Raw genomic sequence first — 27,113 nt, 5'->3', positions numbered from 1 at the left:
TACATCAGTTCATAACACCCTCCATTCCCCAAGGAGCAGGAGGTACTGTATAACTCTTTATCAATTTCAGAGCAAAACTGCTGCCATGATTTCTACCAATTTTCATCAAATTAACTTCTGCATTAATTAGAATCAGGATGGTACATTAAATAGTTGTAAGTGCTTTTAATTTAAATGTTCATGTTTCTCATTTTAGGTTTCCCTTTGACTTCTTGGAACACAGATGATATGCCAGATTAATAGCACTTAATTGTGTTCTGAGCTGCTCAAGCTAAACTAAGACAGGAGGCCTGCTCTCGAAACAAATTTGTGCATTCAACAAATACTGACTGTCACCGTGCTAGATTCTTTACCAGGAATACAAACTGAAAAATACAGTCCTTGCCCCCAAAATCCTTCCAGCCCAGTAACATGCAGAAATGTAAACACCTTTGGGATATTCACCCAGCAAACCAGTGACCTTTCTTGAGGTCAGCCCCACCTCTTCCCCAGGCAATGGCTGATTAAATGAAGGAGACAAAGTGGTAGGTATATAACAGACAAGACACTCTGATATGGGTTTCTTTACCTAAAGTACAAAAGAGCCTTTATTAGAAGGATTTGCTAAATGACACTTTTAGTGTGGTAATCAAGGCAAGACTAGGAAGAGACGCTTGAGCCTCACAGACCTGGGTCCCAGGAAAGGAAAAGGCCTCCACTAGCCTCAAAACATGCTCTCACCAGGCACCTGTGGTGTCCACCTTGACAGAGACACTGAGATGAAACTCAGGTTGAGAATATGTGCCATGTGATGTTGCCTTATCCTTGAAGTCACATTTATAACAAGGGCAAAATGAATTATTTGGATATAAATTAGCCAGCACACTTAGTTGCCTTTTTTTTTTTTTTTTTTTTTTTGAGACGGAGTCTCACTGTGTTGCCCAGACCGGAGTGCAATGGCATGATCTCAGCTCACTGCAATCTCCACCTCCCTGGTTCAAGCGATTCTCATGCCTCAGCCTCCTGAGTAGCTTGGGACTCTACATGCGTGAGCCACTGCACCTGGATCATTTTTGCAATTTTATTAGAGATGGGGTTTCACCATGTTGGCCAGGCTGGTCTCAAACTCCTGACCTCAGGTGATCTACCTGCCTCGGCCTCCCAAAGTGCTGGGATTACAGGTATGAGCCACCACGCCCAGCCATGCACACTTAGTTTCAAAAGGAGTATTATATACAACTACTTGGTAACAACTCCAAGATATTATTTTCTAAATAATTAAATATGTTTGTGAATTCTAACTTAAAACCCATCTAAGTAATTTTAAAATTCACACACACATGAGCACACTATTCCATAGTATGCGAAATGGCTGTATCTATGAACTGGCTACAGAGTCATTCATTTTGGCTATCCTCATAATTAGTAATGATTGCTAGAACCAACGAGATCAAAAAGCAATTTTTAAATCAATAGAAAAATTGCTTCTGCTCCTTTGTACAGCAGTACAAACCCAGAACCCCCTCTTCTTCTTTTCTTTTTTCTTCCTCTATTTCCTTCCTTTTCTCTCGTTCTTTTTTTTAAAGGAAAAAATTGTTTTACAGTAAAGCCCTTTAAGCGACAAAGTCTTAATAATATAAAGTGTCTGACATTTTGCATGCTTATTTTGGTAGGAATTTTTATATTTATATATTATACTCATTTACATATTATATTTGAATAATCTTGAAATAATCCTGATGATTTTTCATTTTACTGTGGAATGCAAGGGCTGCAAGAGTCACTTCTACCATGCTCCATCACCAAAGATCAACTGTTTCCCCACTGAACTCATAGACAACCCAGATCTGGTCCATCTACCCAGTTCTGAAATCTCTCCAGGGAAGGAGATTCTAACACATTTCTCACGTTGCAGTGAGACAAATTATCTTTCTTTTCCTAGTAAGAAAAATTATCTTTCTTTTCTTAGAACTCAAAGGTCTCTACTGAAATAGAAGCTTATTTCCCTTTGCTTGGTTCTCAGCCAAGCTCAAGAACACCTGGAGAATAACTTTTAATATGCATCTTAAAATTATACCTCCCTTCCAGGAATTTTACAAAGAGCAACAAAGAACAGCTTTGTAAACTCCCCCTAGATCCTGCACAGAGGTTTAATTATAATAACCAGATTTTAAAGATCAGCTATGAATATTAGTAAGATCAAATGGCAACACAGACTTATTTCTTTAGTTCTACCTTGGAATAGATGTGAGAAGAAATAACCACTGCACCAAGCAGTAGCTAGAATGAGAGGATAAGAAATCTCATTCAGGCCGGGCGCAGTGGCTCACACCTGTAATCCCACCACTTTGGGAGGCCGAGGTGGGTGGATCACGAGGTCAGGAGTTCGAGACCAGCCTGGCCAACATAGTGAAACCCCATATCTACTAAAAATACAAAAAATTAACCGGGCATGGTGGTGGCGCCTGTAATCCCAGCTACTCGGGAGGCTGAGGCAGGAGAATGGCTTGAACCTGGGAGGCGGAGGTTGCAGTGAGCCAAGATCACGCCATTGCACTCCAGCCTGGGTGACAAGAGCGAGACTTCGTCTCAAAAAAAAAAAAAAAAAAGAAATATCATTCATTTTGAATAAAGAAAAAATTGTGTTTAATAATTTAATCAGGAAAATGAAGCACTCAACATTCATCATGAGTAGTTACACAGAGCACGTAATCATCGGTCTTACCCTCACTGCTTCTTCATGCTCACTTAAAGCTGTTATTTTAATTTGTCACATTTCCATAGCAACTGCTGCCTCCCTTTTTCTAGCTAAAGTACTAGGAATCATTCCCAACCCCCCTAAATGTTCCAGTATTCATCGTCAACATTGTAAAAACCTTTGGCTCTTCTCCCATAATGGCTAGCTCTGCCCAGGGTGCTATTAAGAATCACGATCACTCTTGACCTAAATCTCCTCATCAACTGATCTAATATATGAAGACCTACCTTTCTTCTTGGTTGCAGAGAGTGGGGTGTCTCTGAGAGAAGTCAAATAGAAATGCCTTTCTACCCCAACTAAATGTTAAACCAAATGAGAAATAGCACAAGGAGTAAGACAAGCAGAGGCCCAAATGCCACCTTTATTGGCGTGCAAGGCCAGGACAGAGAATGGAGGAAAGCTTAGAGTAGGAGCAAAATGGATTGTAACTGAGACCTCCCAGCAGAAGACAGACATGGCAGCCTATCCTGGCAGCACTAGGCTGTTGGTGGGAGAAAAAGGCCTGCCTAGGAAGAAAAAAGGGGAAATGCATGCTCTGTTGTCAGGCTGGGTCTCAAAAAGGAAAAGCGGAACATGCCTAGACTACTCTTTCTAAATGTGATGCAGATGTCACACATCCTTACCTGGCATGGGATGAGTAAAGTGACAGACAGAAACCAGTTTATTAATTAAACTCCTTCTACTTGGAAGATAACAGAAAAGAGGGAAAATTGTTCTCCTTCCTGCTCCCACTCCCCCCACATTGCAAGAGCTACCAAATAGGATTCTCTAGTGATGGTGTCTCTTGGTTTTCATATACTCTATAGTAACCCAAAGATAGCAGGTTGAAACTTACAATAAAAATACTTTAATCTTAATGATAACTCTCTAGTTTTCCCGATGTTTGTCTATTCTGTTTCCATCTATTTTGTGCCTTATTTAGTTCACATTCATTAAAATTTTTTCTAAACTTAAAAATCAAAATTCTGCCTTATTACTAATCTGAAAACCAACAAACAAAGAAGTTAATCAAGTTAACTTCTGTAAGTCACCTTTTCTCTTTGTAAAATGGGACTAATAGCACCTACGACATAGGGATTATTTTGAGGATTAAAAGATATTATGCATGTGAAATGCTTAGTAGTCCTATGTCTGGCACCAAAATAACACTCAGTACATATTAGAAAAGGTGATGGTGGTGATGGTGACAGTGATGATGTCAGTTCTTTTGCTCTTTCGTTCATGACCTAACTCCAAAATATATCCTGAAGAGTATGACATCTCTCCACCTCCAAAGTTACTACTACCTACTCCCTCTCACCTGGACTATTGCAGCAGCCCCCTCCTTAAATAACCTGAGGCCTTGCCCCTCTGTCATGGTTCTTCTATAGCACAGTGAGCATTTTAAGATGTAGATTTGATCTTGTCACTCTCTTACTTTAACCCCTCCAGTGCTTCTCATTACAGTTGGAATAAAACCCCAATCTCTTATCCCGGCCTACAGTTTGGACACAAGTTGGCCCTGCCCACCTCTCTGACTTCACCTTCCTCTACTTTCCTGCTGGCTCACCAGTCTGCAGCCCTGGGGTCTTGTTTTTTTTCCTCTAACTCCAAGCAGATTCTTTTGGGGGACTCTTTTAGGGAACTTTAGAGTCCAATATCAAAGGATAGTCCCTTCTCCTTTCCGGTTCCAAATTAAGTAATAAGTTCATCACAAAGTGAAAAATTCAAAATTTAACGCACCAAGAAACAAAAATTAAATCCCTTTTTTTTTTCTTTTCTGAGAAATAGTAATCATAATCCTTGGCTCACAACACACTCTGACCATTGGTTCATGCCTTATTTGTGGGATTTTTAAAATGTATAAAAATGTAATAATTAAGCTCATTACTGAAAGCCATAATCCAACATCCAAATATGATCCACCATCCAAATATGATCCTCACCTCCCTCCACTTAATGTCGCTATCATCCTGAATACAGGATGCAGAAGACCTGAATAGCTCTATCAACCATCTTGGGCCAGTTAATATTTATAGAATGCTCCACCCAACATCGGCAGAATATACTCTCTTTTCAAATGTGCATAGAAAATTCACATATATTTGGAAATTCCCAAATATTTGAAAATAAGTAACATACTTCTAATTCCATGGTTCAAAAGGAAGTCAAAAGAGAAATTAATAAACATTTTGAATTGAATTAAAACTAAAACATAACATACCAAAACCTGAGGCATGCAGCTCAAGCAGTGCTTACAGGGATATGTAGAGCATTAAATATATTAGAAAAGACTGAAGGTTTCAAATCAATGACTGTAGTGAATTCTATAATGTTATGTTACCTCAGCAACAATTCTGAATGTAAGTTGAACTTTCTCATGCCAGAGCAGGGCTTAGTCACACTTGACACAGTTTCCATTTCTCTACCTCTTCCCAATTCCTCAATGTGGTCGATCTAGATAGCCCCCGATACAATTGCCTCCGGTTGACAACCTCCCTATGGGGAAGCTAGATACAGCCCCATGGACATGCCCCACTGACCCCCACACCCCACACGGACTGCACAGAAATGTCACAGTAACCATCTCTCAGTCACAGCGTGGCCCCACAGAACTCATGCCTGCTTGCTTTAAACCCACCAGTGAAAACTCCCCATGGGAAACCTGCTTGGATAATACTTTGGACCCCAATAAATGCTTTAATCCCACAAGTCCTCTGTCTCTGCCTCTCTCTTGCCCCCACCCACTGGTTGAGCATGTGTGTCCCAAACGGCCCTGCAAGGTGTGCTGCCCTGTTCTTTCTGGGCTCCGTCAAGGAATCAAACTGCTTCTGTTATGTGATGTGTTTTGTTGTGCTGCCTCCTCTGTGTTTCATCTGCTGACAAACCCAGACTTCTTTCCTGGTCAGGGCTCTCCTAGAGAAAGGCTATCTTGGTAGGAAAAAACTAGACACAGGCCAACAAGGAACCACAGGGTGTCTGCCAGTAAAACAAGCATAATGTGAAAGGGACACCTGGGCAAGGGTCAGACACTTAGGCATTAGGCCATCCATCCCCCAGGATAAAGAAGTGTCCCATGAAATGTACATTGTAAGCATCCGTAACCATCAGGGAGTCCCACCACAGCAAGGATGCATTTTATAGCCACTCTCCAGAGAGAGACCTCAAGACCAAATTAGAAAGAATTAAAAAATATATATCTAAGCTTCCACTTTAATAAACCAAAAAAAAAAAAAAAGAAAAAGAGCAAATCTAAGTCCAAAACAAGCAGAAGAAAGTAAATAATAAAGGCCAAATGACATGAAAACAAACAAACAAACAAAAAACCAATAGATTGCTTGATAGTTCATGCTGAAAAAAAAAAGGAAGGAAAGAAAAAAAGTAACATAAATAAATAAAAATAACAGAAAATTAGTGAAACAAAAAGCTGGTTCTTTGAACAGATCAATAAGATTGTTAGACTTCTAGCTGACTGTGATGGTTAATTCTGTGTATCAACTTGACTGGCCCTAGGGATGGCCAGATTCAACATTATTTCTGGGTGTATCTGTGAAGATGTTTCTGGATAAGATTGGCATTTGAGTCATGGGACTCAGTAAAGCAGATTGCCCTCTCCAATGTAGACATCATCCAGTCCACTGAGGGCTTGAAACAGAACAAAAGGCAGAAGAAGGAATTTGCCCCTTATTTCTCCCAGACATCTCATCTCAACTCATCTGGCCCTTGCACTAAGATTTACACAGTTAGCAGCCCCAGTTCTCAGGCCTTCAAACTCAGACTGAATTAAACAACTGATATCTTTGGTCTCCAGCTTGCAGACAGCAGATTGTGGGACTTCTTAGCCTCCACAACTGCATGAGCCAGTTTCTCATAATAAATCCTCCGTGTGTGTGTGCATGCGTGTGCATGCGTATACATTCTGTTGGTTCTGTTTTTCTGAAGAAACTTGACTAATACACTGACCAAGAAACAAGAGAGGAAAGAGAGAAGACACAAATCACCAAAATCAGGAATGAAAGATGAGAAATCACTATAAATCTATGGATATTAAAAAGAGAATAGGAGAATATTACAAATAGCTTCATGCCATAAGTTAGACAAATTAGATGAAATGGACAAATTCCCAGAAAGGCACATACCATCAAAGCTCACTCAAGAAAAAATAACCTGAATAGCACTACATCTACTAAAGAAACTGAAGTCATAGTTTGGAACCTTCCAACACAAATATATAATATATACATATATATACACATAGGTATATATACATACCCATAATAGAACGTCATAACAGCTTTATGAAATAATTTTGAAAACTTAGATGAAATGGATACATTCCTAGAAAAATGACTTACCAGATCTGACTCAAAAAAAAAAAAACCTACAGTTTTACAAGTATTTCTTTAACTATTAAAGAGATTTAAGCTGTGGTTAATAATCTTCCCATAAAGAAAACACCAGGCCCCAATGGTTTTACAGGATGTTTGACTAAACCTTCAAGGAACAAATCATCCCAATTTTATACGAACACTTAGAGACAACAGAAAAAGAGGAAGTATTCCCCCAACTAATTTCAAGTAAGTTTAATATTTATATCATAATCAGACATGATGAATACCTCTTCAAATATTTATGGGTCATACATGTTTCCTTCTTTATGATATGCCTATTCATGTCTTTTTTTTTTTTTTTTGGAGACAGAGTCTTGCTCTGTTGCCCAGGCTAGAGTGCAGTAGTGTGATCTCGGTTCACTGCAACCTCTGCCACCCGTGTTCAAGCGATTCTCCTGCCTCAGCCTCCCGAGTAGCTGGGATTACAGGCAGATGCGACCATGCCCAGCTAATTTTTTTTTTCTTTGTATTTTTAGTAAAGAGATGGGGTTTCACTATGTTGGCCAGGCTGGTCTCGAACTCCTGACCTCAAGTGATCCACCTGCCTCAGCCTCCGAAAGTGCTAGGATTACAGATGTGAGCCACCATGGCTGGTCTATTCCTGTCCTTTGTCATGTTTTCTCACTGTATTATTTGTTCTTTTATATTATTCTGTAGAAGGGATTTTTTTGTTTGTTTCTTTTGAGACAGAGTCTCACTTTGTTGCACAGGCTGGAGTGCAATGGAGCGATCTCGGCTCACTGCAACCTCTGCCTCCTCAGTTCAAGCGATTTTCCTGCCTCAGCCTCCTGAGTAACTGGGATTACAGGCATGCACCACCACACCCGGCTAATTTTTGTATTTTCAGTAGAGAGGGGGTTTCACCATGTTGGCCAGGCTGGTCTCGAATTCCTGACCTCACGTGATCCCCCTGCCTCGGCCTCCCAAAGTGCTGGGATTACAGGTGTGAGCCACCACGCCCAGCCAGAAATTTTTTAAAATATTAATCCTTTGTAAGTTTTGTGGCTATGAATAGCAATTCTCAGTATGGAACTTGTCTTTTCACTTTCTTTCAGATGTTTTTGATGAATAGAGGGTCTTAATTTTAATATGATCAAATTTATCATTCTTGTCATGTGTAGAAACATTTTCCTTTCCTAAGTTCAAAAAGATATTCACCTTTGTTCTCTATTAAGAATTTCAAAGTTTTCTTGTTGATATTTAAGCCCTTAATTTATCCAGAGTTGATTTATGCTTTCAGTGTGAGACAGTGACACAATTTCATTGAGTAATCACTTTTTGTGTGGCTCCATCTTTTTTAAATATTAATTTATTTTTAACTTATTTATTCTTTAACAAAATCTGTGTATATTTATGGTGTACAACATATTTTAAATATATATATATACATTGTACAATGGTTAAATAGAGCTAACTAACATATGCATTACCTCAAATACTTCTGTATCATTTTTCTGTGGTGAGAACACTTAAAATCTATTCTTTTAGCAATTTTCAATATAAACTTTGTTATTTATACCGTTGACCCTTGAACAACATGGGGGTTAGGGATGCTGACCTCCCCACACAGTAGAAAATCTGTGTATAACTTCCGACTTTCCGAAAACTTAACTACTAATAGCCTACTGTTGACTGGAACTCTTATTGATAACATAAACAGCCTATTAACACATATTTCATGTTACGTGTATTACATACCATATTCTTACAATAAATTAAGCCACAGAAATGAATGTTAATAATGTTAATAAAATTAGAAAGAAGAGAAAATTTATTTACTACTCATTAAATGGAAATGGATCATCATAAAGGTCATCACATTGAGTAGTCTGAGGAGGAGGAAGAGGAAGAGGAGTTTTTGCTTTCTCAGGGTGTCAGAGGCAGAAGAAAATCTGCCTGTATGTGGACCCACACAATTCAAACCCATATTGTTTGTGGGTCAACTGGAGTCACCATGTTATTCAACAAGTCTCTTGAAAATTTTCTCCTCCTGTCAAACTAAACCTTTGTATCCTTTGACCAACAGCTCCCCAGATCCCCCAAACTCCCACGCCCACCATTCTACTCACTGCTTCTATCTGGTCAAAATTTTTAGATTCCACATATAAGTGAAAACATGCAGTATTTGTGAATCTGAAGAAATACACATAACTCACTGATGTTACTTCATAAACACAGATTTCAAATGGGCTCTCAGAACTGCTCAAAAAACCTATTTTCTTGTCAATGCATTTTCCTACCATTCTAGATCAGGAGGCAGTATAAGAGGGGTCAAATATACAAGATTCTAAAACCAGATTACCTGGGTTAAAATCTTACTTCTACCACTTACTAAATGTGTGATCTTGGGGAAGTTAAACTCACCAAAGCCTCAGTTTTTGTATATCTATCCCTCAGTAAAATTATCTTTATCTGTCCCTCAGTAAAATTCCTTATGAGAATAAAATGAGTTAATAAATATAAGCCAAAAATAGAATCTGGCACATAGTAAATACTATCTAATGCTTATATTGTTATCATTGATGATGATTTCACATCTTACCTTCTCTCCTCAAACCTTTTTCTCCCACTCCTTCTCTTCACTGATGGCCTTGCTTTTTATTTCATTGAAAAAATTGAAAAAGTCAAAAGTGAAGAAGTTCCACAACTTCCTATCATCAAATCTTCCAATTTACTTGCAGCTGTACCTGTCACTCTACTACCATACATAAACTGTTATTGTTCCTACAGTTAACTCCTCCACTTGGGAACCCTTCTAGTCTACTTAAGGAGTTGCTCCCGCAATTATCCCCTTTCTCTGCTGAATAACCCATTTTTAATTTTCTCAACCTGATCAGCATACAAAAATGTCATAAAAGTTGCCATCTCAAAAATAAAACCCTCCAACTCCACATTCCCCTCCAAATAGGGTGCCATTTCTCTGCACATAAAAAATGTCTTTCAAAAATTGTCTACAGTTGCTGTCTAGACTTCCTTCCCTCCCATATTCTCTTCACTCTGATCCCATCGCCTTTCACTTTCAGTACTCCATGGAGTCCCCATTTGACAAAGTGACCAGTAACCTCCACATTTTCAAGTCCAAAAGGCAATTCTCCGTCCTCATCTTATCTCTTTTCACACTTTCTCACTCCCTTCTTCACTTGGCTTTGAACAGAGTGTAACATTGGCCACTCTTTCTTCATCTGTTTTGCTTCACCTGCCTTCTCTTCTGTACCACTAAACTTTGGTGTGCTCAGGACTCTAATCTCTGTTCTACCTACAGTCATCACCTAAGCTATCTCAACCAGAGCCACAGTTTTAATACTATTTATTAATTGATTACTCCTCAGCTTCTTATCATATATCCAACTGTCCACTTCACATCCCTGGATGTTTGACAGTTCAAACTTAACACATCCAAACCAGAACTCTTCATTTCCTCCTTTGAAATTTGCTCCTCTCCTTCTATTTCCCACTTTAGAACTCACCCAACTCACAACTCACAACTCTACAACTCACCCAAGTGCTGAGGTCAAAAATCATAGTGCTGTAATTAACTCCTCTCTCACATCCTACAGTCCTGAGCAAATTCTGTTCATTCTACCACCAAACAGTGTATCTGACCCAACCACTTTTTACTATCTCCACTGAGGGTCCAAGCTATCACCATCTCTCATCTGAACTATTGCAATACCTTCCCAAGTGGCCTCCCAGATTCATGTCTTTTTCTCCTCTCAACAGCCAGAGTAACCCCATAAAAATATAAATCTTATTTTGCTACCTACTCCCATGCTCAAAACTTTACAATGGCTTTAAATCACCAGAAGAGTAGAAAAAGGCTTTACCATGGCCTACAGGCTCCACATGTTCCTGTGTAACTCTCAGACCCCATCTAATGCCACACTACTCCTCAGTCACTATGCTCCCCTTCTTCACTGATCTTTCAGTTCTTAGAAAGCACTAGCCCATTCTACATCTGCAGAGATGTCACCTTAAACTACCCTATCCAGAGTAGCCACCCCCATCCCCAAGTCACTATCACCCATCCAGCTATATTTTCTCTATAGCTCTACAGTATGTAAAAATCATCTATTTAATTATTTAATTTACATCTATCTATCTGGTCTGTCCTCTCACATTTACAATATAAACTGTATCAGAGCAGAAACCTTCACCCTCTTAATTTAACCGCCATATTCCCGGTACCTACAACAGCGTCTGGCACATAGAAGGCATTTTTAAACATCCTTGCTGAGTGAACCAATATCCCAGAAACCTCTCACAGCTAGTTCATCTTACAGGAGAAACAGTATTAAAGAGTTAATTAAATGGCCAGGCGCGGTGGCTCACGCCTGTAATCCCAGCACATTGGGAGGCCGAGGTGGGCGGACCACTCGAGGTCAGGATCGACACCAGCCTGGCCAACACGGTGAAACCCCCTCTCTACTGAAAATACAAAAATTAGCCAGGCGTGATGGTGGAAGCCTGTAATCCCAGCTACTCAGGAGGCTGAGGTGGGACAATCGCTTGAACCCGGGAGGCGGAGGTTGTAGTGAGCCGAAATCGCACCACTGCACTCCAGCCTAGAAGACAGAGTGAGACCCTGTCTCAGAAAAAAATAAAAATAAAAATAAATAAATCTACAAGTAAATGACTCGCCAGTCAAAATAAACGGCAACTTTAGGGTTAAAGGCCCAATCTGGCTCCAAAGCTTGGGGTTTTAGTTACTACACTACATTGCTTCACTATATTTTACAATTTACTAGCTGCTTATGAGTATGAATTAAGGCTCAGAAGTCTAATTTTCCAGACTACTCGGAGGACTCTCGCCCCACTCCACTCCACAAAGATTCAGCTCAGCGACGCCTTCCCACTCGGGCCTAGCTCCACCCAGCCCAGCCCCGCGTCCCCCTCGCAGTGGCTTGGGCAAGGGCGCCTGCGCGGTGAGCGGGTCCCATGCAACGCATTCTGGGATTGGTAGTCCATGTTCCTCCGGTCTCCAGCATTCACAAGAAAAAGGGGGAAAAAAAAACATGCAAATTAGATATCTCTGAATTTCTTGCAAATTAAATAAGACGCAGATTCTGGCTCAGGAAAGTGATGCAAACGCGTCGTTTTCAAAGGAGAGACCCCAGCCTCGGGTCAGGCGCGGCGCAGACAGCGGCGCGGGGTCCTTGGCTGGGCGGGGCTTGCTCGCGGTTGCTTGTGGTTCCTTCCTGCGCTGCTTCTCTCTTTCGCTCAGGCCCGTGGCGCCGACAGGATGGGTGAGCTGTTGTGGCCGGTTTAAGGGCGCCGCAAGCGGGACTTGGGGTCTTGGGGACGGGCGGGCGGATGCGAATAGAGTAGGGCGGGGGATGCCATGGAGAGGCTCCATGGGGGAGGGCCGGGGAAGCGCCGCTCCAGAAGGCACATGGTCCGGCCCGGAAGGGGCCCATGAGGCGCGGAGGCCGCCGAGGTCGGGGTACCGAGGGACGCAGGGAGGCCAGCGCTTCCTCCCGGGCATTCGAGCGGGGCCTCGTCTTTCGGGAGAACGCATTCTCCGGAGCCCTCTTCGAACGTTTATTAGTCGGTTCAGGGGAACTTGAAGGCCAAATGTTTGGCCCACAGGCCAGTAAATAGTATGAGAGCTAATCGGCTTAAGGGTTTATTTCAGGTGAGGTGAGTGTCTTAGAAGATGGGAAACACGTAGATGGCGTGTTTTTACGGAAGAACTAAAATATTTAATTTTTAGGCAAGTGTCGTGGACTTCGTACTGCTAGGAAGCTCCGTAGTCACCGACGAGACCAGAAGTGGCATGATAAACAGTATAAGAAAGCTCATTTGGGCACAGCCCTAAAGGCCAACCCTTTTGGAGGTGCTTCTCATGCAAAAGGAATCGTGCTGGAAAAAGTGTAAGTCCATTGCTCCCGTCAAGTTTTAGTTTATTATAGGAATTCGAGACATGAACTTACGAATTCTTGTTTTGAAAGTAATTGCAGGTTTTTGTGTAGTAGTATTCATTTGGGCATTGTGGGGTAAAATTGCAAAGCGTTTGTTCTATTTAAAAGTTGGTAAAATTAGTTTTTGGGAATTAGGTAGTTAAGGTTTTAATTTAACGTTGGCCTGGAAGGAATTGGAGAAGATACTAGCAATGATGAAGTAAAGGACACAAACACCTTTACTGTGGGAGTTGTTATAAGTAAATGGCACGTGTCAGCTATTGAACTTTATCGACTTGATAAAACTAAGGTGAAGAGAAGTGACTTGCATCAGAATTAATTGAGGTCATACACCTAAGATTGAGACATGAAACTGCCAGTATTTGACTGGTTTTGACTTTTTAAAATAATAATTTCATATAGTTCTATCATATTTGATGGTAGAGCCATTTGAACCCAGACTTTTTTTTTTTTTTTTTTTTTTGAGACAGTCTAGCTCTTGTCACCCAGGCTGGCGTGCAGGAGCGCAAGACTCCCTGCAACCTTAGCCTCCCAGGTTCAAGCATTTCTCCTGCCTCAGCCTCCCAGGTAGCTAGGATTACAGGCGCCCACTACCACACCAGCTAATATTTTGTATTTTTAGTAGTGATGGGGTTTCACCATGTTGACCAGGCTAGTCTCAAACTCCTGACCTCAGGTGATAATGCCTGCTTCGGCCTCCGAAAGTGCTGAAATTACAGGCGTGAGCCACTGTGTCCGGCCCAGACTTTCTAATTCTTACCTCAGATACCTTTTTTCTTTTTTCTTTTCTTCTTTTTTTTTTTTGAGATAGGGTCCCTTGTCACACAGGCTGGCCATCTTGACGTTCTAGGCATAGATCCTCCCACGTCAGCTTCGCAAGTAGTTGGGACTACAGGCCCACGCTGCCACTCCAGTCTACTTTTATAACTGTAGAAGGTCTAGAAATTTCCCCCATTGTGCTAATGAAATTAAGACTGGCAGAAAACTAGGTTGACATCACAGGACTTCAGCTCAGCCATTTGAGGTTAGATTGAAAAGATAGAAACAGTTTCTCATTAGTTCTCTAGTTAATGTGAAAAGATAATCTTTTTCAGAAAGCCAGCTCACAGTGCTATGCCTTTTGTATTTCAGAGGAGTTGAAGCCAAACAGCCAAATTCTGCCATTAGGAAGTGTGTAAGGGTCCAGCTGATCAAGAATGGCAAGAAAATCACAGCCTTTGTACCCAATGACGGTTGCTTGAACTTTATTGAGGTGAGTATTTCAACTCTATCGTACCTTCTGTTCTTGGGGTGGTCTCCCTCACATTTTTATCTGATGCAAGGGAGTTTCCTCACATGAAAGTATTTTTGTGATCGCCACCGACACCAGAAATAAACTTCTTATTTTATTCCAGGAAAATGATGAAGTTCTGGTTGCTGGATTTGGTCGCAAAGGTCATGCTGTTGGTGATATTCCTGGAGTCCGCTTTAAGGTTGTCAAAGTAGCGAATGTTTCTCTTTTGGCCCTATACAAAGGCAAGAAGGAAAGACCAAGATCATAAATATTAATGGTGAAAACACTGTAGTAATAAATTTTCATATGCCAAGAAATGTTTGTATCTTATTGTCCCCTGTTCTCACCACGAAGATCATGCTCTTTACCACCACCACCGCCCCTTATTTTTTTTTATCCTAAACCAGCAAACGCAGGACCTGTATCAATTTTAGGAGACGATAAGACAGGGTTGTTTCAGGATTCTCTAGAGTTAATAACATTTGTAACCTGGCACAGTTTCCCTCATCCTGTGGAATAAGAAAATGAGATAGATCTGGAATAAATGTGCAGTATTGTAGTATTACTTTAAGGGAACTTCAAAAACTCACTGAAATTCTAGTGAGATACTTTCTTTTTTATTCTTGGTATTTTCCATATCAGGTGCAACACTTCAGTTACCAAATTTCATTGCACATAGATTATCTTAGGTACCCTTGGAAATGCACATTCTTGTATCCATCTTAACAGGGGCCCAAGATGATAAATAGTAAACTCAAAATTGCTCCCCACTCTGTTTATTATTTAAAGGTGTCAGGATCTGTGTTGTAATGTGTCTACATTAGTGTGTTTAGGAGAATACAGGCATTGGATCATTTAGTTGATGGAAGTATATGCCAGGCAAGGGAGATAAGGTATACCACAAGACTGATGTTTTCAGTAGCTTCTCATGAGGTTGTCAGAGACCTTCATGTCTTCAAAGACCAGTCGGCAAATGAAGTGGTTTAGTGTAGAGACAAGATTGGTTGTGTTTTGATAATTTAAGCTAGGTATTGAGTACATGTGGATTTCGCTGTCCACGAATACTTGTTTCAGAGTTTTCATGGATACAGTGGCATGGTTGAAATGAAGCTGTGAGCCTTCTGCTTTAAATCTGATGTAAGAAACTCCTGTTAACAAATAGTAAGTATGGGTTAATTAGCCCTTTGATCAAAGCCTAGCTTTACATTGTTTAGGATCTTTGGAAAACAATTGCTTTGGTTGCCCACTTTCCGTAGGATCAAGAGCAGAACCTTTCACATGGCACAGAAGAACCCAGGTTGCGCTTCATACCTGTATATTCCAGCCTTAGCCTGCCATTTCTCTCCTTGGCACTTTGTGCTCCAGCAACACTGGTCTCAGTTGGTCATCCTCAAACTTGAGTTCCATATGCAGCCTCAGGACCTCTGTTCCTGTTACTATGGTTCCTTGCATGTCGCCTGCTCTTACTAAAGAGCTCCTGTGTTTTCCAGCACACTTGGGTTTATCTCTTGGTGATGATGCTAGTCTCTCCCTCCGCAAGGGTGGAAAGGCTGCCTGTTGGTTTATACCAGTGTTTCCTAACGTGTAGCTGCAGTCAGTATTTGGCTAAGCTGTTCCCGGGGGCTCAACAGATGCTTTCGGATGAGCCTTAACTGACCCAACCCTTTGTGATGCGGGAAAGATTGCTAGGCCTCGCTCACCTGGCCAGAACCAGGGAAAGAGGCCGCGGTTGCAGCGCGATTCCAGGCCCCGGGCGTCAGGCGCGGAGTGGGCAGCTCTCCCCGGGCGGTGGGGTCCTTGTGACCGCGAGGCGGGGCGCACCAGGAAGGGAGTGGGACAGCACGGGCGCCCGGGGATGTGGCCTGTTTCCCTGCCTTCTCTGATACGTCAAGACACCTTCAACAATGGCTTGCAGCTGTACCCTCTTGGCTGCACCCAGGACGCCCTTTTCACTGCTAAGCAGTCCTACCTGAGGCCCAGGGGCTGCCAGATTGACCCATAAATAATCTCCGGCGCCTCACATGCAGAAGCTGCTGAGCCTGATCTTAGTGCCTTCTCCTTTCTCTGTGTGGCCCCCCAGCCCCTTTCCCCACCGCCTTGTGTCCGAGGCCCTTTCCTTCATGTATCCATGGAGGAGAGACAAAAATACAGATCAATAAAATAAAATAGGGAATCCATAAATAGACATTCAGAAGTATGGCCAACGGATTTATCTTAAACAAAACCAATGGAGGAAGAAGAGTTTCAATAAATGATGTGGACTTCCATTTGTCAAAGACCAAAACAAAGGAACCCCAACCTTACATGTAATACAAAACTAACTCAAAATGGATCATATATCTAAATGTAAAATGGAAAGCTATAAAACTTAAAACAGACTATCTTTACAACCTAGGCGTAGGTATAGTTTTTAGACATTACACCAAAAGCACATGCCATAAAAGAAAAAATAGATAAATTGGTGGATTTCATTAAAATTAAAAAACTTTTTTTGTCTGAAAAATCCTGTTAAGCTGGGCGCTGTGGTTCATGCCTGTAATCCCAGCACTTTGGGAGGCTGAGTTGGGAAGATATTAATAGCTTGAGGCCAGGAGTTCAAGATCATCCTGGGCAGCAAAGTCATACACTCTTGAGGGAAGAGAGAGACCTTCTCATATTGTTTTATATTGTTTTATACTCAGTACCTGTTTTAAGAAAAAAACAAGGAAGTGAAATCAAAGACAGGCAGCCCGGCACCAGGCCTGAAACCAGCCCTGGGCCTGCCTGGCCTAAACCTAGTAGTTAAAAATCAACTTATGACTTAGAACCTGATGTTATCCGTAGATTCCAGGCATTGTATAAAAAAATTGTGAAACTCCCTGTTGTGTTCTGTACCTGTGCATGAAACCCCTGTCACATATCCCCTAGATTGCTCAATCAATCACGACCCTTTCATGTGAAATCTTTAGTGTTGTGAGCCCTTAAAAGGGACAGAAATTGTGCACTTGAGGAGCTCAGATTTTAAGGCAGTAGCTTGCCGATGCTCCCAGCTGAATAAAGCCCTTCCTTCTACAACTCGTGTCTGAGAGGTTTTGTCTGCGGCTCGTCCTGCTACATTTCTTGGTTCCCTGACCGGAAACGAGGTGACTGACGGACGGCCGAGACGGCCCCTTAGGCAACTTAGGCCTGCCCTGTGGAGCGTCCCTGTGAGGGACTCCGGCCAGCCTCAGTGATGCCATCCAAAGAGCGCTCCTGGGTAGGCAATTGCCCCGGTGGAACGCCTCGCCAGAGCAGCACATAGCAGGCCCCTGCGGAGGATTAACACAGTGGCTGAACACCGGGAAGGAACTGGCACTTGGAGTCCAGACATCTGAAACTTGGTAAGACTAGATTTTGGGAACTTGCCCCACTCCATCTGAGTGGAAGCGTGGCCTGATCACCCATGGTGTGCCTGTATTGGCACTTTTGTTCTCGTTTTGACTTGGCTTGACTTGGTAAAACTAGTCTTTGGAACTTGCCCCACTCCATCTGAGTGGAAGCGTGGCCTGATCACCCACGGTGTGCCTGCATTGGCACTTTTGTTCTGGTTTTGACTTCACTTGAATTGCTGGATACTTTGGTTTTGGTTTTGACTTGGCTTGAATTTTTTGGTACTCGGATTTTGAATTTCGTGATTTTGGTTTGGTATAAACGGTAACAGTGTGTGTGTGCCCTCTTTACCCGTTCTTTGTCTTGTGAGTGTGTGTGGTGTGAGCGTGGTATTTTGTCTCAGGAAAAAAAACAAACAAACATAGGTCAGGTGCAAAGTAAGCCCACCCCACTAGGAACTATCTTGAAAAATTTCAAGAAAGGATTTAAGGGAGATTACAGTGTTACTATGACACCAGGAAAACTTAGAACTTTGTGTGAAATAGACTGGCCAGCATTAGAAGTAGGTTGGCCATCAGAAGGAAGCCTGGACAGGTCTCTTGTTTTAAAGGTATGACACAAGGTAGCTGGTAAGCCAAGGCACCCAGACCAGTTTCCGTATATAGACAGTTACAGCTGGTTTTAGACCCCCTTCCCCACCACAGAAGTTAAGAGAACAGCAGCATAAGCAGCTGGCAGAGGCAAGGAAAGACCAGCAGAGAGAAAAAGAGACCATCCATACCAATTCTAAGTTAATTTAGACTAAACAAAGTCTTATTAATAGCAAAGGATAATTGAAATCCCAAACTGACAAGGTTTTCAACAAAAGTGAAGTTTGCTGAAAGTTAACAGTGTAACATGTATTATGGTAACTTCTAATCTTGTGGCCTTAGACAGTCTAGTCCAAAGACATAAAGTTCGCTTAAAAAAAAAAAAGGAATGGTTATCTTCAAAAAAAAAAAAAAAGGAAAAAAACGGGGAGAGGCAGAATTTATGTAAAAAGAGTGTTATATGGTAAATTCTTGTCCTGAAATAAATTAACTGGTTGTTTAAAAAAAAATGTAGTAAGTCAGAAAGTTAAGACATGTTGAAAAATTGTCTGCAAAAGTCGTGAAAGAAAAAGAGTTATAAAAAATATTTATGCAAAAAATGTTGTATAATTTAAAAGTAATAAGGCCTCCTGAGTACTATTTTAAAAAAACAGTTTATGTGCAAGGTGTATAAGAAAAGTAAAATATACCTTTGGTAAAAAGATTATAAAAGGGCATTAAAATGTGGATTTTTACCTACATTAAAAAATTAAAAAAATTATTGTTTTAAAAGTTTAAGCAAGTTTTAAAACGTTAATTGTAAAGAAAATTCTGTGTGTAAACATATTAGCTAAAGTTAAAAAGGTGTCATCCAGTTTTTCTGTGAACTGGACATTAAAAATGCAACAGGTTTTTCTTAAAGGATCAACCTGCTCTTTAACAAAAATTATAAAAAGTTAAAAAGAGTCTATAAAATCTTACATGGTCAAACATAAAAAATTGGATAAATATGTCTACAAGGTTTTATTAAAATTAAGTTTAACATTAATAACACTAATATAAAGGTAAAATTTAACTTATGTGGTATAAAAATCATACAAGAAGCATTATTAAATATAAAATGGTGTTTAGCTTTCTTTGGTCTAAAAACTAATAAAAATAGGTGCTACAGGAAACATTCATTTTACTAAAGGATCATAGAAGCTAAAGACTTAAAACAAACTTTGGCAATTAAGACAGCATACCAAGATGCAAATGCCTGGTTGAAATAGATCAAATATTCCATCTGCACGTTAAACAAAAGCAATTGTTATGCTTGTGCACATGGCAGGCCAGAGGCCCTGATTGTCCCCCTTCCACTAAGGTGGTCCTCTAGTCGACCAGGCATAGGCTGCATGGTAGCTCTTTTCCAGGATTCTATAGCCTGGAGTAAAAAGTCATGCCAAGCTCTCTCTGCTATATCCCGAAGTCCCTGCGGGTCAGCCCCTGAGGGCCATCCAGCTTCCGTCTCCCAACACTAAGTTCACTTCATGTCTGTTACGGCAAGGAAGAGACTTAGCATTCCTTAGAGACCTGAAGGGATGCAGTGAGCTTAAGAATTTTCAAGAGCTTATCAGTCAGTCAGCCCTTGTTCGTCCCCTAGCGGATGTATGGTAGTATTGTGGTGGACCTTTACTAGGCACTCTGCCTAATAACTAGAGTGGCACTTGTGCTTTAGTCCATTTGGCTATCCCTTTCACCCTGGCATTTCATCAACCAGAGGAAAAACAAAAAATAAGACATCATAAAGCGAGAGAAGCCCCTTATAGGTCTTTCAACTCTCACATCTATTTAGATGCAATTAGAGCCCCGCAAGGAATACCAGATCAATTTAAAGCTTGAAATCAAATAGAGGATTCAAGTCAATATTTTAGTAGATGACAGTCAATAAAAATGTAGATTAGATAAACTACATCTATTACAACCAACAGCAACGAGCTTTTCATGAGTTAAAAAGAAAAACTCATGTCGGTCCCAGCCCTGAGGCTACCTGACCTGACAAAACTCTTTATACTCTATGTGTCAGAAAGAAAAAACAAATGGCAATTGGAGTTTTAACCCAGACTGTGGGGCCCTGGCCAAAGCCAGTGGCCTATCTCTCAAAACAACTAGACAGGGTTTCCAAAGGCTGGCCCCCATGTCCAAGGGCCCTGGTAGCAACGGCCCTGTTAGCAACGGCCCTGTTAGCACAAGAAGCAGATAAGCTAACTCTTAGACAAAACCTAAAGTCCCCCCATGCTGTGGTGATTTTAATAAATAACAAAGGACACCATTAGCTAATGAATGCTAGACTAACTAGATACCAAAGCTTGCTCTGTGAAAATCCCCACATAACCATTGAAGTTTGCAACACCCTAACCCTGCCATCTTACTCCTGGTATCAGAGAGCCCAGTTAAACATAAACTGTGTAGAGGTGTTGGACTTAGTTTATTCTAGTAGGCCCAACCTCCAAGACCACCCTTAAACATCAGTAGACTGGGAGCTGTACGTGGATGGAAGCAGCTTCGCCAACCCCTGCAAAGTGACTCTGAAGAAGACGACAAGCCCTGCTCCAGTCACACCCGGAAGCTGACTGGTCCACACACGGCCGAAGCATGAGGAAATGCATCACGGGACTCATTTTCCTTAAAATTTAGAGTTGTACAGTAAGGACTTCAACTGACCTTTCTCAGACTGAAGGCTGTTCCCAGTATATACATCAAGTCACTGAGGTAGGACAAAAGATTGCTACAGTCCTATTATTTTATAGTTATTATGAATGCCTAGGAACTCCAAAAGGAACCTATTTGTATAATAACACCCAGTACAAAGTATGTAATCCAGGAAGTGACCAGCCCAATGTGTGCTATGACCCCTTTGAACTTCCCATGATCACGGTCTTTGAAGTAAGACTAAGAACTGGTCGTTCTCTAAGGGACACAAGTAAAATAATAGCTAGAACAGAAGAAAGAAAGGTCCCCAAAAATGTAACCTTAAAATTTGATGCCTGTGCTGCTATTAATAATAAACAGCATAGGATAGGATGCAGTTCTCTAGATTAGGAAAAAAGTTACACAGCAGAAAATAAGTACATCTGTCAAGAATCATATTTATGTAAGATATGTCAATACTGGTCTTGTGTCATTTAGGCTACTTAGAAAGAAGATAAGAAAGATCCTGTTTGGCTCCAAAAAGGAAAAGTCAGCCCCTCCTGCATGAGTGGGAGCTGCAACCTTTTAGAATTGATAATTACAAACCCCTCAGACCCAAAGTGGAATAAAGGAAAATATGTAACATTAGACATTGATGGAAAAGGACTAGATCCTAGTGTAAGCATCCTAATAAAAGGAGAGATTCAAGAACGCTCTTCAGAACCAGTATTTCAGACTTTCTATGATGAACTCAATGTGCCAGTACCTGAGATTCCAGGAAAAACTAAAAATTTGTTTTTGCAATTAGCCGAGCAGGTAGCCCAGTCTCTAGATGTCACTTCATGTTATTTTTGTAGAAAAACTGTAATAAGGCCGGGCACGGTGGCTCACGCCTGTAATCCCAGCACTTTGGGAGGCCGAGGCAGGCGGATCACGAGGTCAGGAGATCGAGAACATCCTGGCTAACACAGTGAAACCCCGTCTCTACTAAAAAATACAAAAAATTAGCCGGGCGTGGTGGCGGGCGCCTGTAGTCCCAGCTACGCGGGAGGCTGAGGCAGGAGAATGGCGTGAACCCGGGAGGCGGAGCTTGCAGTGAGCCGAGATCGCACCACTGCACTCCAGCCTGGGCGACAGAGCGAGACTCCGTCTCAAAAAAAAAAAAAAAAAAAAAAAAAACTGTAATAAGAGATCAATGGCCATAAAAAGCCCAAGAATTAGTGCCTACAGACCCAGTTCCTGATGAATTCCCAGCCCAAAAGAATCACCCTGATCATTTCTAGGTTCTAAAAGTCTCAATTATTGGACAATATTGCATAGCTAGAAAAAGGAAAAAATTCACTCATTCTGTAGGATGACTTAGTTGCCTAGGACAAAAACCGTATAATAGTACCACAAAAACAGTTACACGGTGGAGTTCAAACCACACAGAAAGAGATCCGTTCAGTAAATTTCCAAGGTTGCAGACTGTCTAGGCCTACCCAGAATTCCACTGGGACTGGACTGCCCCCACCAGGTTATACTGGATATGCAGACATAGAGCCCATGCTAAGCTGCCTAATCAGTGGACAGGTAGCTGTGTAATTGGCACCATTAAACCATCTTTCTTCCTACTGCCCATAAAAACAGGAGAACTCCTAGGCTTCCCTGTCTGTGCTTCCCATGGAAAATGAAGCATAGCCATAGGTAATTAAAAAGATGATAAATGGCCCCCTAAAAAAAATTATACAATACTATAGGCCTGCCACTTAGACACAAGACAGCTCATGGGGATACTGGACCCCCATTTACATGCTCAACCAAATCATACGGTTGCAAGCTGTTTTAAAAATCATCACTAATAAAACTGGTCAAGACTTGACTATTCTGGCCCAGCAAAAAACTCAGATAAGAAATGCTATCTATCAAAATAAATTAGCTCTTAACTACTTGCTAGCAGCTGAAATAATGGTCTATAAGAAATTTAACCTTACTAATTACTGTCTACACATAGATAATCAAAGGCAAGTAGTTAAAGGCATAGTTAGAAATATGACAAAACTGGCACATATGTCCATACAAGTGTAGCACAGATTCAACCCTAAAGCCATGTTTAGAAGGTAGTTCCCAGCACTAAGAGGATTTAAAACTCTTACAATAGGAGTTACAATAGTAATAGAAACCTACTTACTGCTCCTTTGTTTGCTACCTGTAATTCTTCAAATGATAAAAAGCTTCATCACTACCTTAGTTCACCAAAATGCTTCAGCACAAGTGTACTATAAAAATCACTATCAATCTATTGCACGAAAAGACATAAGTAGCAAAAATAAGAGTGAGAACTCCCACTAATAAAAAGTGAGAGTCTCAAAGGGGGGAAATGAGGGAAGAGAGAGACCCTCTCATACTGTTTTATATTGTTTTATACTCAGTATTTGTTATAACAAAAAAAAACAAGGAAGTGAAATCAAAGACAGGCAGCCCAGCACCAGGCCTAAAATCAGCCCTGGGCCTGCCTGGCCTAAACCTAGTAGTTAAAAATCAACTCATGACTTTGAACCCAATGTTGTCCATAGATTCCAGGCATTGTATAAAAGAACATTGTGAAACTCCCTGTTCTGTTTCACTCTGACTACCAGTGCATGAAACCCCGGTCACGTATCCCCTAGATTGCTCAATCAATCACGACCCTTTCATGTGAAATCTTTAGTGTTGTGAGCCCTTAAAAGGAACAGAAATTGTGCACTCGAGGAGCTCAGATTTTAAGGCAGTAGCTTGCCGATGCTCCCAGCTGAATAAAGCCCTTCCTTCTACAACTCGGTGTCTGAGAGGTTTTGTCTGCGGCTCATCCTGCTACACTATCTCTACAAAAAAAATTTAAATTCGCCTGGCATGGTGGTGTGTACCTCTAGTCCCAGGTACTTGAGAGGGTCAGAGGATCGCTTGAGCCCAAGAGTTTGAGGCTGCAGTGACCTTTGATTGTGCCACTGCAATTCAGCTTGAGCAACACAGTGAGACCCTGTCTTAAAAAATAAAAAAAATAAAAAAATAAAAAATCCTGTTAATAGGATGACAAGACAAACCACAGATTGGGAGAAAATATTTGCAAAACACTTATCCAATAAAGGACTTACATCTAAAACAGAATTGTCTAAACAAAAAGTGAGAAAACACAATCCCATTACAAAATGGGCAAATATACGTCACTTCACAAAAGAGATGGCAAATAAGCACATGAAAAGATGATCAAATCATTAGCCATCAGGCAAATGCAAATTAAAACCACAACAAGTTATCACTATAACCTGGCTAAAGTTAAAGATGCTGAGAATACCAAGTACTGGTGAGAAAGGAGGGCAACTGCATCTCTCATGCATTGTTGGTGGAAAAATAGTACAGTCACTCTGAAAAAGTGATACTTAACAACATGAGCCAGAAATTGTAGTCCCGGGTACAGGACTGAAATACAGCAATGAAAATAAGTGTCCACACAAAAACCTGTACATAAATATTCATGGCAACTTTATTTGGACAGCCAAGAAATAGAAACAACCTAAATATCCTTCAATGGGCCAATATATACACTGTGGTATATCCATAAATGATACACTACTCAGCCAGATTGTTACATAAAACAACTTCTATGAATTTCTAGGGTAGTATGCTGGGTACCAGAAGCCTATCTCAAAAGGTATGGATTCATTTATATAACACTCTTGAAATGACAAAATTATAGCAATGGAGAAGTGACCAGTGATCACTAGGGATTGAGAATGGGGGCAGAGTCTGACAATAAAAAAAAAGGATAGTATGAGGGAGTTTCTTTGTGGGAATGAAACACTTCTGTGTCTTTATCTTGGTGATATTTATGGAAATCAATACTTGCAGTGGAATTTCATAGTACTATACACACAATAAAAACATGTAAAAATTGGTGAATGAGTAAATTCTGTAGTTAATAGTTTTGGACTAATGTCAATTTCCTAGTTTTGAAAATATACTCTGGTTATGAAAGATATTATCATTTGGGAAAACTGGATGAAGGGTATACACAAACTATTCTATTGTTGCAACTTCTTGTGTGCCTTAAATTATTTATAAATAAAAAGTAACGTATTAATATATATATGTATATATAAAATTTACGAATGGGTAAGTTAATTTAGTCTGTTATTTAATCTGTATTCTCTTTATTTGCCTAGCAAAGCCCAAACCAATCAGAAATTGTTATAGCAAAAAGAATCAGGAGATCATTTAGTTCTGTGGTTCCCAAACCCAGTGACATCAGAATTCCCCTGGGAAACCATCTTGAGGGTATCCATGAGAAATCTGTCAGGTAGTTCTTATGTAGCTACCTCCTGTTTTCTCCATTTGTGGTTATTACTGCTCTCATCTTAGAAGTTGGAAGCCCAAATAAGGCAGCTGTTAAGTATTTTATAAATAAATTTGCCCAAGTAATTGGCACAGCTCAAGTCAAAACAATAGTCTGTTCTCCAAATGGAATTGTTCCTGTCAGAAACACCCCATCGCAAAACGATAAACACTGCCTTACAGGTAGCTACTTAGTAAACTCAGGCACAAATTTATCCGGGTATTTAGTAAGAGTTTTTGTTTTCTGTTTTGTGAAGGGGAGTAAATTTTCTGTGTGTTTGTATGAAAATATTGAAACACTCCAGTTACTGATGTTCTGAAAAAAAATTTTGAAGGTCTAAACACACAACACCTCAGATAAATGTGGGCTTTTTCCTGTTATTTTTTGATAGCACTGAGAGACACAGTTCTAATTTGACAGCTGTAAAAATTCGAATGTGTATCTGTATGTGTATTGGATTCCTGTATTTCATTCCAGGAAAATGTCTAGTTGTAGGATTGGTCATAATGGTCACGCTGTGGATAATATTCCTGGAATCTGTTGGAAGGTTGTCAAAGTAGCTAGCGCTTTTCTTTATTGGCTTTGCATAAAGCCAAGAAAAGAGACTACGATAATAAATTACCATATTACAATAAAATGTTCACTAACAGTAACTTATGTCATCTTTATTTTAACCTATAAAATCTATGTCAGTGGATTATTTAAGCATTAACTCACATTCTTATGCTACTGTAGTTGGGGGACTGTCTTTGCTGGTTATACTGAGCAGTCTTCGTTTCTAACACAAATCTTGTCCTTATTGTTTGGTAAAGTGATATTATGTTTGTTAGTACCAGAGGAAGAGAAGTGGATTTTTATAGCTTATTGTCACACTAATGTCACCACAGAAGGTGTAGAGCAAACCATTAAAACATTTAACAATTAAATGTTTTAAAGCATAAATTGTCTCATAGAAGAAAATAGTTTTTTAGAGTGACACATTTGAAGGGAACCATGAGTGACAAATAACTAATATTTTCAAATATGCACATGCCCAGTCGCCACCTCATTCAGATGGTCACTTAAGCCTCTAATATATGATGTGTATCTTCAAAAACAAGGGAGCCACTCACACACAGCTCTCAGATGTGTGCGATAAGCACCATCACAAATTCCTTCCTTAATGCACTCTGCTTTCCAGCTGACCTGAAGCTTGCAAACAGCAATTCTGATGGTAAGGAGGGTAAGGAGGAAATCAAAGTCCCCAGGTCACTAGTCAGATCTAGCCACAGAAGTACCAGCTCCTTTTACTCTGCTTATTTGTGGTAATAAGTTATTGTTGGCATGAATTCTGTTCTCTAATCTAGTCACAGTGTGGGAGAAATTTTTAAATCTAGCCTTCTAAAACTTTTTTTTTGAGATGGAGTCTCACTGTGTCACCCAGGCTGGAGTGCAGTGGCGCGATCTCAGCTCACTGAAAGCTCCACCTCCTGGGTTCACACCATTCTCCTGCCTCAGCCTCCCCAGTAGCTGGGACTACAGGCGCCTGCCACCACACTCAGCTAATTTTTTGTATTTTTAGTAGAGATGGGGTTTCACTGTGTTGGCCAGGCTGGTCTGGATCTCCTGACCTCATGATCCACCTGCCTTGGCCTCCCAAAGTGCTGGGATTACAGGCGTGAGCCACCATGCCTGGCCTAAAACTCTTTTATTATAGTTAATTAGAAATAGAAATCCGTGAGCACAGTGGCTCACGCTTGTAATCCCAGCACTTTGGGAGGCTGAGGCGGGTGGATCACCTGAGGTCAGGAGTTTGAGACCAGCGTGGCCAACATGGCAAAACCCTGTCTCTACTAAAAATACAAAAAATTAGCTGGGCGTGGTGGCGCACACCTGTA

The 27,113-nt window shown here is 40.8% G+C and overlaps 2 protein-coding genes across 3 annotated transcripts in view; one reads left to right on the top strand and one right to left on the bottom strand.

Moving 5' to 3' along the window:
- Positions 1-11,988, bottom strand: part of LOC101154188 (V-type proton ATPase subunit S1-like protein) — a 40,132-nt gene extending 28,144 nt beyond the window's left edge. For both annotated transcript variants that reach the window (XM_055386173.2, XM_055386172.2), the window contains exons 1-2: positions 11,297-11,988; positions 9,650-9,701 (exon numbers count right to left, since the gene is read on the bottom strand). The gene's annotated coding sequence lies outside the window, so the exon portion shown is untranslated. The remainder of the gene's footprint in view (positions 1-9,649; positions 9,702-11,296) is intronic.
- A 52-nt stretch (positions 11,989-12,040) lies between these two features.
- Positions 12,041-17,352, top strand: RPS23 (ribosomal protein S23). The gene is made up of 4 exons (XM_004042233.5): positions 12,041-12,350; positions 12,818-12,977; positions 14,157-14,277; positions 14,420-17,352. The coding sequence occupies exons 1-4, from the start codon at positions 12,347-12,349 to the stop codon at positions 14,564-14,566; spliced, it is 432 nt and encodes a 143-aa protein (XP_004042281.1). The 5' UTR covers positions 12,041-12,346; the 3' UTR covers positions 14,567-17,352.
- Positions 17,353-27,113: the final 9,761 nt, after the last annotated feature.

The sequence above is a fragment of the Gorilla gorilla genome, chromosome 4, assembly GCF_029281585.2.
Source record: "Gorilla gorilla gorilla isolate KB3781 chromosome 4, NHGRI_mGorGor1-v2.1_pri, whole genome shotgun sequence".
NCBI lineage: Eukaryota > Metazoa > Chordata > Mammalia > Primates > Hominidae > Gorilla > Gorilla gorilla.
Note: the sequence above shows the minus strand (reverse complement) of the source record. Positions and strands in the feature narration are given on the sequence as shown.

What these genes read in the sequence shown, in the direction of transcription:
- RPS23 (XM_004042233.5), top strand. An exon ending in GGAATCGTGCTGGAAAAAGT is followed by an intron (nt 12,978 to 14,156) that starts GTAAGTCCATTG and finishes TTTGTATTTCAG; the next exon opens with AGGAGTTGAAGCCAAACAGC. An exon ending in GTTGCTTGAACTTTATTGAG is followed by an intron (nt 14,278 to 14,419) that starts GTGAGTATTTCA and finishes ATTTTATTCCAG; the next exon opens with GAAAATGATGAAGTTCTGGT.